Below are 14,338 nucleotides of genomic sequence, written 5' to 3' on the forward strand. Positions count from 1 at the left end.
CCACGAACCTGATCTCACGTCGCGAGTCCGAGAGCTTGATGGTATCAGATATACTCATGATAACAATAACGATACTATGAAAAGATGAAGTCATACGACGCTGTCAAGCACAACGCACCATAGATACCGCAACTTCGACTAGCTTCGATCCTCTCAACCTGCATATAAGCGCACTTGGAGACGGAAATGTCATGTCTCTCTATACCCGTATGCATGCTGACGCGGAACAGCTTTCAAAAACGTGAGGGGAAGTATTGCCTGCGTAAGCGCTATACCCTCTCTCTGTTGAATTGGACGAATCACAATCCACCACGAAAGCTTTTAGTCTTAATTGGAAATGACCAACAATCGCGACCCACTCCACTGGGACAGGCTGCCTTCGACGATCATGATTTTGGTGGAGTTCTTGGAGTTATCGGAACCATCCCATACCCCACGTTTCTCTCACCTGTGTGATTCCAACGTGTTTGCTAGCGGCTACATACCTGTACTGTAGGACTTCCCACATCCGGGGTATGACCTGGGGTGCAGTCTGGGGCATGACCTGGGGTATGGGGTAGCATCAGACGACTTATAAACGGCCACATTTCAAGAAGAAGCAATAGACATTGTCTTCCTGCTTCATCACAGCTTCTCTCTCTGTAGTCCCATACTTCACACTAGCTTCACATTGTTTGTCAAAAGTGGTCAGCATCATGGACAAGAGCCTAGATGTCAACCATATTGAGGATACCCAAGTGATATCCGTCAAGGAAGAGGGCTTCTCCACCGAATATGATGCAAAGCTTCATGCCTCTCTTAGACGCAAGATCGATCGGAGGCTTCTACCGCTCTTCTGCTGGCTGTATCTCCTGAATTATCTGGATCGGTCCAATATTGGAAATGCGAAAATCCTGAATCAGGAGACTAATGACTCCTTCCTCCAGAGTACTGGCATGAATGCCAGCGACTTCTCAATCACTGTCACCCTTTTCTCTATCTCTTATTTCCTCTTCGAGATTCCGTCTAATTGGGTTCTCAAGAGATACGTTCGCCCATCCATTTGGCTTGCGGCACTGATGGGTGGTTGGGGTATCTTGACACTTGGCTTCGCTTTCGTGAAGAGCTATGTACCCGTCGTTGTGGTAAGATTCTTTATCGGAGTCTTTGAGGCTGGATTCTTTCCAGGTAGGATCGAAAATTACATGAAGCTGAGCTTGTATCGTTGACTTCTGTCCCAGGAATGATATATGTCGTCACTTTTTGGTACAGAGAAGAGGAACGGGCAATGCGTATCGCTGTCATCTCTGCATCTGGTAGCCTCGCGGGTGCATTTGGCGGAAGTATTGCTTATGGCGTTTCTCATATGAACGGAAAAGCCGGTCTTAAAGGCTGGGAGTGGCTTTTCATCATTGAGGGTGTACTTACCATCTTGTGTATCGCACTCGTGGTGATGTACTCTCCCGACTATCCCAGCACGGCAAAATGGTTGACGACCGAGGAGAGGGAAGTCGCTCAACAGCGAGTTGACGAGCAGAACGCTGGCTTTACCAGGGAACCTGCCACCCCTGCAGAAATCAAGGAAACCTTCGGTCTTCGCATGGTACTCCACTATGCCACTTACGTAAATACTCGGCCCGTTGGATTTTGTAAAGCGTACTTGCTGATATTGTGATAGTTCACAAACGTTGTGGTCTATCAAGGATTGGTCTACTTCTGCCCCTCGATCGTTGCAGGACTCGGTTACAATTCCATCATAGCCCAGTTGATGACCATTCCTCCTTGGGCTGTCAGTTATGTTGTTGCCCTCGTCCTTGCAAGGATAGCTGACAAGTACAACTGCCGAGGATACTGCACGGCTGTCGCTGCATTTGTCTCTGGCATTGCCTTCCTAGCAAGTTATCTTTTACCAGCTCATGCTTATGGGGCCAGATACGCCTGTTTAATGGTAGCCTTCTGCGGTGTCTTCCCAAGCTGCAATCCACTGATTGCCTGGGTCTCATGCAACTCACCCAGCCCAAGAACGGTTGGTTATGCCTTGGCAGCAAACAACTCTATGTCCGGACTCGCCTCGATAGTTGGTGTGTGGATGTGGCGATCTAGTCAGGCTAAGCAAGGCTACCCAACGGGGAACTTGGTGTCCTGCATCTGCAGTTTCATCACTGGTGCTCTTGCTCTTGTTCTGAGATGGCAATATGGATGTATGAACAGGAAGAACGCCCCAGACTCGAACGCACGAGTCTGGGCATATTAAGCATTACGAGAGCAGAGCAGCCTCTTTTGAGCAATCGCAACGCATGATGATTGTGGTGATCATATCTCTCCTGGTAAGGAGCGGCCATTTTCCTTTCGCCTTTACTCGCCATGCTTTTCACGAATAGCCATCATTTCCTTTCTTCATCGATCACTTCCTGCTAGCAAAGAGGCATAATCAGTCTCGATACTCTCGTCTCTTGGGAGATCCAAAGTCGAATGACTGCGGAATCATGTTTACATTGCATCCCCAGCTTGTACTTTACAGCACCTGCGACAGCGGGCTGTCAAAATTCTTCGGATTCGAAAATGACATATAGATTGTCTAACATTGTGAGCCATGGATTGTCCACCTTCTATACAGCTTGAATGATTGGACACAGGACAGTTAAATGTTACACTCTGTGTGGATTACTAATGCGGTGGACAAATTGACGTCCCTTGAAAATCCAAGCAACATACCTTACCTTAGTGCTGTCCATGTGCGGGGTGGAAAAGATGAAACACATGGTATCTGACCGAGAAATCAGGTACAGTAACAGATAGAACAAGGTGGTATGCCTTATATCAATGGCTAAGTCCCACCTTAGGTCAGGGTTTTCCAGTGCAGTACCGTATCTTCGAAAACACGGTAACACGATTTATTAATGATGATCCTGCAACAGAGCCTGGAAGCACATTCCTTTTTCATGTATTGTTTGCCTACTATACTTGATCGGGCTGTATTAGGATCTTGACATGCGCAGACCTGTTGTTCATGAGTTCCATGAAACCACCTTCGATGACGTTACTCAACGGAACGACAGAGGTTATCATCTGCTCGAAAGGTATCTTGCCAGTGGCCATGGCTGTGATCACTTGATCAAAGTCCTCTGGGGTGTAGCAGATTCCCCCCATCAAATTCTTCTCCAAAAACCCAACATCGTTGAGATTGAGTTGCAAAGGCTTTTCGTGGATAGCAACATTGTAGAAAGCGCCTCCAGCTTTCAAGGCTGCAAGGCCTGCGTCGAGGTTGGATTGAAGCCCGGTTGTGTCGAACGAAACATCGACTCCGTCCTCTGTGAATTGATGAACTGCTTCCATGATAGGACTCACGGTCTCCCCACTAGTCACACCATTTGATGGTTTCCCAAGTGGATCGACTACTACGTCTGCCCCGAATTTCTTAGCTTGGAGGGCGCGCTGCTCAGCAATTTCAGTGATGATAATCTTGTCCGCGTCCCAGACGCGAAGTAAGAGTAGAATAGCGAGTCCAATGGGTCCTGCACCCATGATCAAGGCGTTCTGTCCAGCTTCGAAGCCTGAGGTTCGTATACAGTGCCATGCTACAGCCAAAGGCTCGGCGAGAGCTCCAATCTTCAAACTCACACCCGCCGGAAGTGCAAAGACGTTATATTTGCTCACGACGATTTCGTCTGCAAATCCCCCTCCTTCGGCATTGAGGCCATATGACGCGTAGCTTTTACAAATGTTGAGCTTGTTGTCATGGCAGCGAGAGCAAGATGGAAGTCCGTAGTGTCGATCGTCTAGTGCAGGACTTACACTAACACTTTGACCAATTTGTAATTCGTGGACATCAGAACCAACCTCAACTATAGTACCAGACATCTCGTGTCCGAGCACAACTGGAAGGCCAACATTCGTGAATTCGTTGACCGAACCCGGAGCAGGCGCAAAAATCGGACTGGCTAGATATTCGTGTATGTCTGTTCCACAAATTCCACAGTATGCAATCTTCAGACGCACTTCATCTGTACCACAAGGTCTGTATAAGATAATAATCAGAATTGCCCCTCACTTGCCATGAAAAAATGCACCCACATGGGATCGATGTTGTCGACTCGTATATCCTTCTTCCCGTATAGACGAAGTGCTTTGACGGGCCCCATTATAATCAGGAATTGATCCTTGGTAAATCAGACTGAGTGGAACAATTAGAGGACGCGCACAATGATATGATATTAAGTGATGGAGAAGGGCAGTTATATACATTTTCAGTGGTTACCTACCCCTCATTGTTGCTCTTTTCCCCCACATCAGAGTGCAGATCGGCTTCATATCACATATGACCACCTTGCACTGCAGCCTCCCTTCATACTCCTAGATTGACGTTGTCAAGCATCATTCTTAGACACGTATGCTCACCAGAATCTGGCATGTTGATTCTGTCTCGCAAGTCCACATGACAGGTCATGTGTCTCTTCACTCTCTCATTGCGCCTCTCAGTTTAGACGATCACATACATGGCTTATGGTATTATTGCCAAGAGGAATAAAGCTGTACTGCAGGGACAACCCCCGGACCGTGAATCCGATACTTGTTGCTTACTTAGATCTAGAATAGAGCAATGCTGCTTCCCGGCATCACAAAGCTACCTCATCCAAAGGAAAAACTCGAGGAACTCATTAGACGTCTAGACTAATTTAGCAGAGCCAATTGCCTTCTTCATCCTCCCATCCGAATTCCAAGGCCGTCCACCCGAGTATCGTTTTCTTTCCGTCAAATTGATATGTCAACCCAGCTGTATCGGTGCTGATTCGCAGCTTTCCGATCGTTTCATAGGCCTTGTTCATCATCCCCATCTCGCTATCGTCCAGCTTCACAAGTCTGATGTTCTCGTCAATTCGATGGGTTTTGCTGCTCTTTGGAATCACAGTAATGCCTCTCTGGACTGCCCAAGACAAAGACACAACGCCTGCAGAACATCCGTGGTGTTTCGCAATGTCGGTAAAGACCTGATTCGTCAAGATAGGGCTCGTTCCCACCGGGTACATGTCACTGCCCAAAGTGCTCCAACTTATGACCCTTATACCTTTTCCTAGGCAGTAGGGCACAAGATTGAGATTTGGGTTCATGGCGTGCAGCTCCACCTCGTTCACAGCAGGAACGATATTTGCCCCTTCGAGCAAGCGGTCCAAGAGCTTCTGCGTAAAGTTGCTCACGCCAATAGCCCGACATTTCTTTATTGAACTACTATCTCATCTCCGGTGCTGCCAGCGTGGCCATACGCTCGAAACTGACGTCTAGTATCTCTATGGCATTGCCCCACGGGTCTGCTGTGTACAGAGTCGTTACGCCTTTTCCCGTCGGATCGACTGCGACTCCAATACGTCTGCCTCCAGCTGCCACGACCTTCTCGGCAAGCTTCTCAGGCTCGGCGTCGGTCACGCAAGCATGGAAGAATCCGCCGCGGTGGTACTCGAAGCTTTGTTCGGGAAGATAGGTCTTCGGCTTGATGAATTCGAAAAGCTCGAACCCCACACCGTTGCCGGTTGCCATATAGGCTAGCTTGACTTCATCGAGGCTCTCGGGATAGATGTCAAAAATTATCGCTCTTGGAGTCTCCGAGCGCTTGATATGGTGAACGAGGTTTCCAAGAAGCTGGAATCCAAAGATGGACTTGTAAAATTCGACGGCTGCCTCAATGTCGGGCACAGATACGGCTACGTGGTTCAGTACACGGTTGTGCGTCTGGAATTTGTCAGTGGAACTCGTAATCGCAGCGCATGGCTATCATGTTATTGGAGATGCTTACTGTGTTTGACATGGTAAAGTAAGTCTTCGTGCAATATCACCTTCCATCGCGAGGTTCGCAAGCATGGATGTTATATTGTGCAACAAGGTGGGGTGACGCACGGCAATATGCAGGCAGTGGTTCGGAAAATTTTGGAGAGAGCCGTACCCCGACAAGAACCAGCTGGCAATTATTAATGTGTTGTCAATAATGCACAGTAACTCCTCCGAGGCTAAGCCTGGATTAGCTTTGAGCTTTCCATGCCAAATAGTGATCTGAAAATCTCGACATCTCAGGGAGGCTCTCTAAGGTATGGGTTCGCAGGACTCATTCTAGTGATCTCGATAATAACCCATGTTAGGGGATGCCGATTTCCAAAATCGTTGATACCAGTGGACATCTCGCGATGTGAGGGAGTCCATCTCATCGCAGGATATCTTAACGATCGCCAATCTTGACGAGAAGGACTAGATCAACGTTTTCTCCGGAAGTCTCCGTCCTCACCATTATCGGTTGCTACTAACTTCAGCTAATAATGCATATGCAACATATCGCTGATAGTCAAATATGTCTTCATCGTCTCCACGATTTACAGCTTTTTACTATTGAGACCTTCATCTTGCTGATAAGGTGTTGACAGTGCTATTGGGAGAAAGAGGATATCGCTGTGCAACATTCCATTCTAGCCTGGAAACTTTGTTATAGAAGGTTATGTCCTGTTTAGCCCATCCAAAGATGACTCTCCTACTTTCACATCGGCAGCCCAACATGGGCAAGAATATATCCACTTTGGATCCGCTTCTCCACGACCGATAGCGATGAACGTCTCTTAGTATTTCGCACTTATATCCAGACTCTGTACAATGGATCTTCCAGCTGCATCGTGCTCATTATCCCACTGTGCTACCCGATCGTTGCTCACTTTGACAAGATTATGGCTAGAAGATCCATCTTCCAAAACAATAACTTCCTGCTTGATCTCATATTTGCCTAATTTAGGCAGAACATAGATCCAGGTGAAGTAGTAGACGAAGCAGAGAAGTAAACTGCGAAATCTCAGTCTTGATTATCATGCGCAACGAAGTGTATATTACTTACATGGCAATGCCTGCAACACAGTATGTTGCATACCAGAAGCTCACATCTCCGCCAGTGGCGCCACCTGATGGAGGATACCACGGCATTATCAACAAATATGCATTGACGAGAATAGTGAAAACGACTGCAGCGTCCCATGCGCGAAATTCTGAACGCGGTACTCCAAGTTTAGAGCGGCGGTAACGCACAATATAGAGTCCGACTGCCATGGCAAAACTGAAGGCTGCAGCGGGATAAGTCTGGAGATCAGTAACTAATATCATCAGTATCGCGGTATATCATTGCCAGCCATTAGATCTTACTGAAGTTGAACGCATCGCCAGCCGGAGGGGCCAAAATCATGATGACTGTCACAGCCCACTTCACAAAGTACGGGCCCAGTGGAGTTCCAAATGGCTTCGTAGAGGCCCAGAATCTTGGCCAAGGCAAGACACCTTGTCTGCGACTGGTCAATAAAAGTTTCATAATCTTACAATATAAGACAGTAGACCATACCTGCCACACTCTCGGATAACTCGACTTTGACCGATTAGAACAGCAATCAGATTTCCGAACGCACTCAGTGCAATTAAGATGTTGAATGCCTTGACACCCTTCGAATCTCCAAAGACCTTGTGGAAGAACAAACTTGCTACAGTCTGACCAGAAGTCATGATCTCATGTGCAGGAACTTCTATGTGTTAGCTTCACAAAACGTACTGTCTGGGATGGAGATATGCACGAACTTGCAGCAAAATAAGCAACGTTTGCAAGCACATATAATATGCAAGTAACTACCAGAGCTACAGATCCATTCACCTTGACAGTCTTGATGGGATTCTAGAGAGCCATTGCCATCAGTCAGCGTTGATTGTATAGAAAGATCCTTCTTGGCGTACCTTGACTTCATTCACGACGTTGAATGCGTTCTCGTAGCCAGCGTATGCAAAGATGATTTTTACCAGGGCATTTGTGAGCCCATAGCCCGTAGGCGTGGAACCATGGAAAGCATTTCGGAAGTTTGCCTTTGGGTCTTCGACTGGAGTGTGACCACCCAATACGACTAGTCCAGTAATACCGATGCTGCATTTGGTCATTGGCTTATGTTTCATCCTAGCGAGGTTCACGACAGATCTTACAATACCAGAGTCAATACTTTGATCAGGCCAATAGCATTGGAAAGGCGATATGAAAATCTGGTGTTGAAAACCAGGACTGTTGGCTAGGTCAGTATGAGTATTGAACCTCAGTCCAACATAACTCACGTAAAGTGGTAACGGTGTATGCAGCGATAGCCACACCTTTTTTCTCCCACGCACTTGGAGAATGGCCATTGACCTCAAATAGATACTGCGCAAGCACTAAGAGGATTGATCAGCCGAGGGCGCTCAATAGCATATTTCGAAAACATACCAATGGCATTTCCACTACTGAATGAGAGGATGACGGTTTGTACAGCGAAAGCGATCGGGAAAAAGTATCTTGGTCGAGGAAATGCTTGCTCGAGATACACAACTTCTGCCCCAGATCTACTGGGGAAGTACGATGCATACTCAAGATAAACGCTCAGGGAAGTGGCTGATGTGATCAACCCAATGACCCAGTATACTAGACTCAGACCCGGGGATCCAACACCTTTGAGGATTGTCGCAGCTGCGCAGAGAAATCAGATGCTAGTATGAAAAAGCATGCATGGCGAACTCACGGGTAGAGTATACTCCTGTGCCAATCATCTTGCTGATGTTGATGAATATTATAGTGAATGGGCCAACTGCGAATCCCAGCGGAGACGAAGACTCGACAGGTGCTCCCGTGGCTTCTTGGTAAGACTCCTGGGCGCCATTGCCTCCTTTCTCGACAGTGTACTTCAAACCACCGCCGGGGGAGATGTATGTCGAGGCTGAATCAGTGATTTGCGAAGTCGCCTGTTTCCGGTTTGTCAACCCGCTTTCTTCACTCATGGTCGGTAAATCTCAGCTCTGCAGGCTCCGGCAGACGGACTGTTATTATTGCTCGATGCCCGGCTGGTTCTTACTGCGAAGGCGAATGACCTTTATCCGTACGAGCTTGCTAGGATTACTTATACAGTTCGCAGATGACCAAGGGATGTTTGTACATAAATGTATACCACTACGGATCCGTTGAGATCACATCATTCGCACTCAAGAAAACCAAGCTATCGGTATTGATTGTCCAGACCCGCCTAGATACGCAAGGGTGGAGCTATCTCGCTATTCCTGCAATAGCGACTGGTCGACGTGCTATGTAACGTCGATCGCGCCATAACAGTTCTATGCACCTCAGCGTCATCTGTTATCTTCGAAAACATGCGTCGTCCCAGTACATATCGCGGGTTATCCATACAAGGACATAAAGTTCTGTATAGTCAAGAATCAGCCTTCCGGTCAAACTCAACTTTACTCCAAATCTGTGGCAAACAATTGTCGGCGTTGCTGTAACACTGCACTGCTCTGTTCGATACTCGTTGGTTGTTTTGCAGACGAGATTTTTTATCCCACCTTGCTGAGCGCATCTGGCCCTTTGACCATAGTGCTGGGATTTTTAATTTTGTCCAGCAACCGTGAAGCATACGGCCCCATGGGACATGCCGAATACAGGGAATCATGCGTCGATTTCACGACAGATATTTTCGCGATCAATTGCGATCCTGGGCTTGCATTTCATTTATTCTGCTTGGAAAACATGTTATATCTCCTGATATATTGAAGTCCAACTTAGTCTCCAGGTTCGTCATTCTGGAAGTGGCGCAAAGCAGATCAACCCAGCGATATCCGCGTTGCGTGCTTTGGATATATCGCACATCATACGTTGAGTACTATGGGCTGCATCAACGTTATTTGGAGTGGGGTATGCTCACGAAGCTGTGCTGGGTTAATAATTTATAAGGGGAGCCATCTCCTTGCACCTTTATTGACCCAATCGTACTGCGCACTCTGCCATTATTCTGAGGGCAGTTTTGTAACCGTGCTAGAACCTCATCTGAAGCGCAGGATTTGCATGAGACTCTTTTCCTGGGTCAATACGCATATGATGCTCTTCAAATAGTGAAACACTACACACTAACATCAACGAAGCTTCATTTATCGGTGGCTACTTTAGTTACCGGAAGGTCGCTGTCAAGATGAGACGGCCTTCACTGTATCTTCTTGTTCAAGAGGTGAATAGTATGGCTTTTCTGAAGGTAACATGATCATTGCTCACGCACCACTTCCTGATAAGCGGCATGGTGTAAGTGCAAAGTCGCAAGGAAAGAGAACGAATGAAGCATAACAAAGGAAGGAGATTCGTGTCCACGATAAACTAGGACTAAAGTGCTTTTTTACAGAGAACGTATACAATAAATCATGACATGTCCTCGCCATTCATGTTGCAGACGTTGGGCAACGAGCGAAGATAGTGTTAACGCACGTATCGCGCTTGATGACTTGCGCTTGCACCTCTGCCTTGCGAGACTTGAGACGGAAGAGGCGGCTAGGACTGATAGGATCCGGGCAGAGACCCCTCTGTACGCAATATCCTTCGGTGGGGCCTCCACAGCAAGTGTCGAATGCGCAGAAGTGGCCGCTATCACAGTCTCCATCTTTCTGACATATCTCTCCGCAATGTCCATCACCCCCGTACCATGTTCCAAATCTTCCATTGCTGTTTTTGAGACAAGCTTGAGAGGCATCTGTAGTGCACTGTTGGATGTCAAAGTTGCCGGAGGAACATGAGAATGGTTTGGAGCATGAACCGGACGGTGGGCACATCGGCTGTGCTGCTGTGATGTTGTAGAAGTACGACAAGGACGGAGTGAACTTACCACCACCTGGTGCATCGTCATAGCTAGCTTTGTTGACAGCGTACTGAACACCCCAGCCCGCTGTGTAAAGGGTGCACATCTGACCCTGGGGGAAAACGCCGGTACTGTTAGACTTGGTAAGGAGATACGACCCAAAGGCTGCGCAAATTGGAGCTGCCTCTCCATTCGTGGGGGGATTTGCAAGGTTGTAGGTAGTCTGAGCATCACATGCAGCTTTGCACAATTGAGTGTCGTATGCCCCGCTTGTGTAGAGCTTAAAGCCCAGGTAGGTCCATGTGCCTTGACAATCTCGTAGAGGGGCATTCATGGTAACATCATTGAGTACGAGAGGTTTATCAGCACCCTCAATAGGACCTCCAAGAGTCCTACTGGTATAGGAATTGGAGCCAGCAATGGCAAGTTGGAATTTCGACTGCCACTGGCCATAGTTGGTGGCAGTTTTGTCCTCGAGGAAACTTCCCCAGAAAGAGCACTGTCCATCAGTCAGAAAGTGGTGCCCAAAGTGGGAAGGGGTTTGTATATTACCTTGATATTCGCAAATGGTGTGGGATCGTCGCATTTTCCGTGTATGGAGGGCTCGAGAGTGGGAGCGCGCTCGAAATAAATATTGAAACCAAGACATCCAGCTTTCTTTGTGCATTTGTCGGCGCAAGTCTGGACATCATAGGTCTTCACCTGGGCATAGCCGAGGTAGCCATAAGCAGATTGGGCGCCCTATGCACGGTTAGTGCTTGCCCCTCAATCCCTGGATTGGACGCAACGGACCAGTAGACTTTTTGAGTTCTGATAGTAGCCAGAGGGGGTAGGAGCAGCTATTGCAACACTGGCGATCTTTTGATCAGCCTTGAAGTTTTGGTAGCTGGACACATCCACCCCATATGAGTCGGAGAATGTAGCCTGGGGAGCGCAAGCAGTTCTCTTCGCGAGATCACGCTTCCCAACGGCGGTTGGTGTCGCAGTCGAATCAGTTGATGTAGCATCAGCCTGACCGGCAGCATTGATTGCCACATCAGTTGCTGCAGGGTACACTGTGAGAGGCGATTCGGTTATTGAAGCTGCAGCTTCGCTGATTGCGGAGGCAGTGGCATATTCTATGTCTTGTGCGGCCAACCCAAGAATTTCAGTGAACGTTGGCTCAGGGATAGCGGCAATTGACTCGAAGTCAAGAGCTTCCGCAGGGGCGTCCGGAATAGTAGTTTCGATGCTGAAGGTGGATGCGGTGATGGTGGGCGTAACGATCCCATCTTGGGCTTGAGCAACAGCTGCAATAGCAGCCAAAGCAAATGAGTAGCGCATCTTGCTCTTTCGAAATATAGACAGACTGAAGAAGTAACCTGAAGAGATGGTGAGATGATCCTGTACAAGCAGAACTACTGCTGGCTACTTATACGTCGATTGGACGATCTTGTAAGAACATCCATCAAACGCCTGTCAATACGCATGAACCTGGTGACAGACAGCCACGTTCACTCAGCCGCAGCCTTGTGATAGCAACATGACCGCCACACGATCTAGGTCCATGGCAAGTCCATATCCACGAGAACTTTCGAACGTACGAGCGGAATTCTAGGGTGCCATTGGTTAGCAGGTGGTGCTCCACGTCCACGATTAACCGTCCATCGCCAAGTCCTCAAACCACAGCCTTATCATGGTACTATGTAGGTCAGTGCCTTTCAGCTATTACTCGAAACTTGCAGCTGGTCCTCGGGAGCTTCTAGATCAAAGAGGTTATTTGTTCTTGCATGCCCGAAACTCACATCAGCATTTTGAGTTAAGAGCGTTTCGCGTCATGCAAGTTCCGAAGAACGCCAGCCATCTGGATTTACTTTTGCATGTCTTGAACGTGTCCTCCCCGCCACGTGTACCGTGGCAGCGTTGGAAATGTTCTACGAAAGCGGGCCACGAAGGTGCGCACTGGTGTAGCGGATATGGCCCGTGCGATGCACGCATGGTCTTCACGCGGCTACATGTTATGTTGCTGAAAGGAGATGATGCGACATCTGAATTAGGATCATCTACCTTAAGTATCCTACAGACTCTCGTCGACATGACTATCTGAGAGCTGCTCCACAACTTAATCGACTATCTCATGGCACTTCATGAACATTGTTACCACGAAGAGAAGGAATCGAGGGCCAGCCTCAAGTGGGAACCAAACGGAAGTCTCCTGAGACACTCGACACTCTAATTTGGTATGGGTAATGGTCTTGGCGCGTGCTTCCCAACCTTTACGAGCTTTCTGACATGCCAAGTGCGCCAAAACAGAACACCTTCATTCAATAGAGGAGGAATAGTATAGACTTTGACCGAATTCGGACAATTGATGGAGAAATACTGCAAGGCAGTGCAGGGGTTCAGAGGGCTGTACAGTAGAAATAGTCGAAGTTCAATCCTCGCTTCTCAAAATGGCTCTCGACTCCAGACTCTGAGCTGAAAGTTCTTAGCTTATGGGTGGTCTTTCAACCGGGGGAAACACTGCATGGCAAGATCGATGGTGTTGCTCTATGAGACCATCGTATGTTACCAAGCCACAAAAGATAGTTGAGTAAGATCAAGTGCTATTAACGGTTGCATACCCCGGGATCTGAAACGGTTTTCGAACGTCGACACGTGCGATCGCACGCTCGTTGCGGACTCCATGTGCTCAGCCAGTGGGCAGTCAATTGTCTTGCCACGAGACAAATCCATGGGGACGGTCTATCCATACACCTGTGCTTCACGCTTTGTTTGGGTCACGATCGCGTAGGTCACGAAGTACCGAACGCATACGGACTGTGCCTGGATGCGCGCGCTATTTTCAGCTTGACAGATCTGGACAAGGTGACGCCACAAAGTGTACACGCTTAGCACTTAGCAAAGATTTAAGGTTTGGCTTCTACAATTCCCGTTCTGACCAAAAATCCACCCAGCCTCGTGCTGGTAGAGACGCGGTCTTATCTGCTTGTATGGGGCTGGCATATACTGTCATATGCGCTGCCAAGAAGGATATTTACCGTCAAAACTGTCCAAGGACCGCAACATCTTGCCGAGATAGATGAGACGCTGCTAATTGCATCTCCCTCGCGTGGTGAATGACAATGCTATAGAAACAAAATGACAGAAGATTATCAAATATCTGGTTTCGAAGATGATCGTCATTGCTGAGTGTCAAGATAGAGAATTCCAGCTCGTTTGATATTGCAGGATCAAGATGACGCGACATTCAGATATGCAATTGGTGCAAACGAGCATTGTCGCGATAAGGAGAGGTGCCAGCAGCATACGTGTGGATCAAGCGGTGTATAGCACGAATCGTACGCGTATCCAGATCAAAGGTTCTCGAAGGAAATGTCTTCGCCATTGTGGTTTAGAGCGCGAAACAGATACACGAGAGACGCGACATAGGACTGTCTCATAGTGGCGTTCTTCCCGTAAGCCACGGAACAAGCCTGGGCAAAAGGACAGAAAATCGTCGAACCTAATAATTACTCCCATTACAACCTCAAGCCACAGACCATAAGGCTCGAGGAAAAAAGGGTCCTTTCGGCGACGGCTGTCAGTTCAAATGAGGGTCTGGCTTTACAGCCAGTGGCATCCAAAGTCGCCGTAGGTGGAGAAACCATCACGGACCACCATGTAGACTGGAGGACCGTCAAAGCTGCACAGAAGTGATGGAGCCAAAGCTGTGATATACATCAGATGTCGAATGAGAA

The 14,338-nt window shown here is 48.0% G+C and overlaps 5 protein-coding genes across 6 annotated transcripts; 1 reads left to right on the forward strand and 4 right to left on the reverse strand.

Moving 5' to 3' along the window:
• Positions 1-695: 695 nt before the first annotated feature.
• AAFC00_006510 (uncharacterized protein) lies at positions 696-2,233 on the forward strand (the record flags this gene model as incomplete). 2 transcript variants are annotated; one of them, XM_069346475.1, is made up of 3 exons in its annotated part: positions 696-1,167; positions 1,221-1,603; positions 1,658-2,233. In XM_069346475.1, the coding sequence occupies 3 exons, from the start codon at positions 696-698 to the stop codon at positions 2,231-2,233; spliced, it is 1,431 nt and encodes a 476-aa protein (XP_069199340.1). The 2 variants fall into 2 exon arrangements, with proteins under 2 accessions (XP_069199340.1, XP_069199339.1); XM_069347834.1 differs by having other exon boundaries at positions 1,221-1,582.
• A 704-nt stretch (positions 2,234-2,937) lies between these two features.
• Positions 2,938-4,121, reverse strand: AAFC00_006511 (uncharacterized protein; the record flags this gene model as incomplete). The annotated part of the gene is made up of 2 exons (XM_069346476.1): positions 2,938-3,997; positions 4,054-4,121. 2 exons carry the CDS (start codon positions 4,119-4,121, stop codon positions 2,938-2,940), a joined length of 1,128 nt encoding a protein of 375 aa, XP_069199341.1.
• A 1,084-nt stretch (positions 4,122-5,205) lies between these two features.
• AAFC00_006512 (uncharacterized protein) lies at positions 5,206-5,779 on the reverse strand (the record flags this gene model as incomplete). The annotated part of the gene is made up of 2 exons (XM_069346477.1): positions 5,206-5,703; positions 5,768-5,779. 2 exons carry the CDS (start codon positions 5,777-5,779, stop codon positions 5,206-5,208), a joined length of 510 nt encoding a protein of 169 aa, XP_069199342.1.
• A 796-nt stretch (positions 5,780-6,575) lies between these two features.
• On the reverse strand, positions 6,576-8,784 carry AAFC00_006513 (uncharacterized protein; the record flags this gene model as incomplete). Its single annotated transcript, XM_069346478.1, has 10 exons — positions 6,576-6,792; positions 6,845-7,097; positions 7,147-7,283; positions 7,340-7,514; positions 7,570-7,663; positions 7,723-7,906; positions 7,963-8,038; positions 8,089-8,184; positions 8,237-8,476; positions 8,529-8,784. 10 exons carry the CDS (start codon positions 8,782-8,784, stop codon positions 6,576-6,578), a joined length of 1,728 nt encoding a protein of 575 aa, XP_069199343.1.
• Positions 8,785-10,206: 1,422 nt separating this feature from the next.
• Positions 10,207-11,942, reverse strand: AAFC00_006514 (uncharacterized protein; the record flags this gene model as incomplete). The annotated part of the gene is made up of 3 exons (XM_069346479.1): positions 10,207-11,118; positions 11,172-11,360; positions 11,412-11,942. The coding sequence occupies 3 exons, from the start codon at positions 11,940-11,942 to the stop codon at positions 10,207-10,209; spliced, it is 1,632 nt and encodes a 543-aa protein (XP_069199344.1).
• Between the last annotated feature and the right edge of the window lie 2,396 nt (positions 11,943-14,338).

This window comes from Neodothiora populina (genome assembly GCF_041146345.1).
Source record: "Neodothiora populina strain CPC 39397 chromosome Unknown canker_contig_8, whole genome shotgun sequence".
Lineage (NCBI taxonomy): Eukaryota > Fungi > Ascomycota > Dothideomycetes > Dothideales > Dothioraceae > Neodothiora > Neodothiora populina.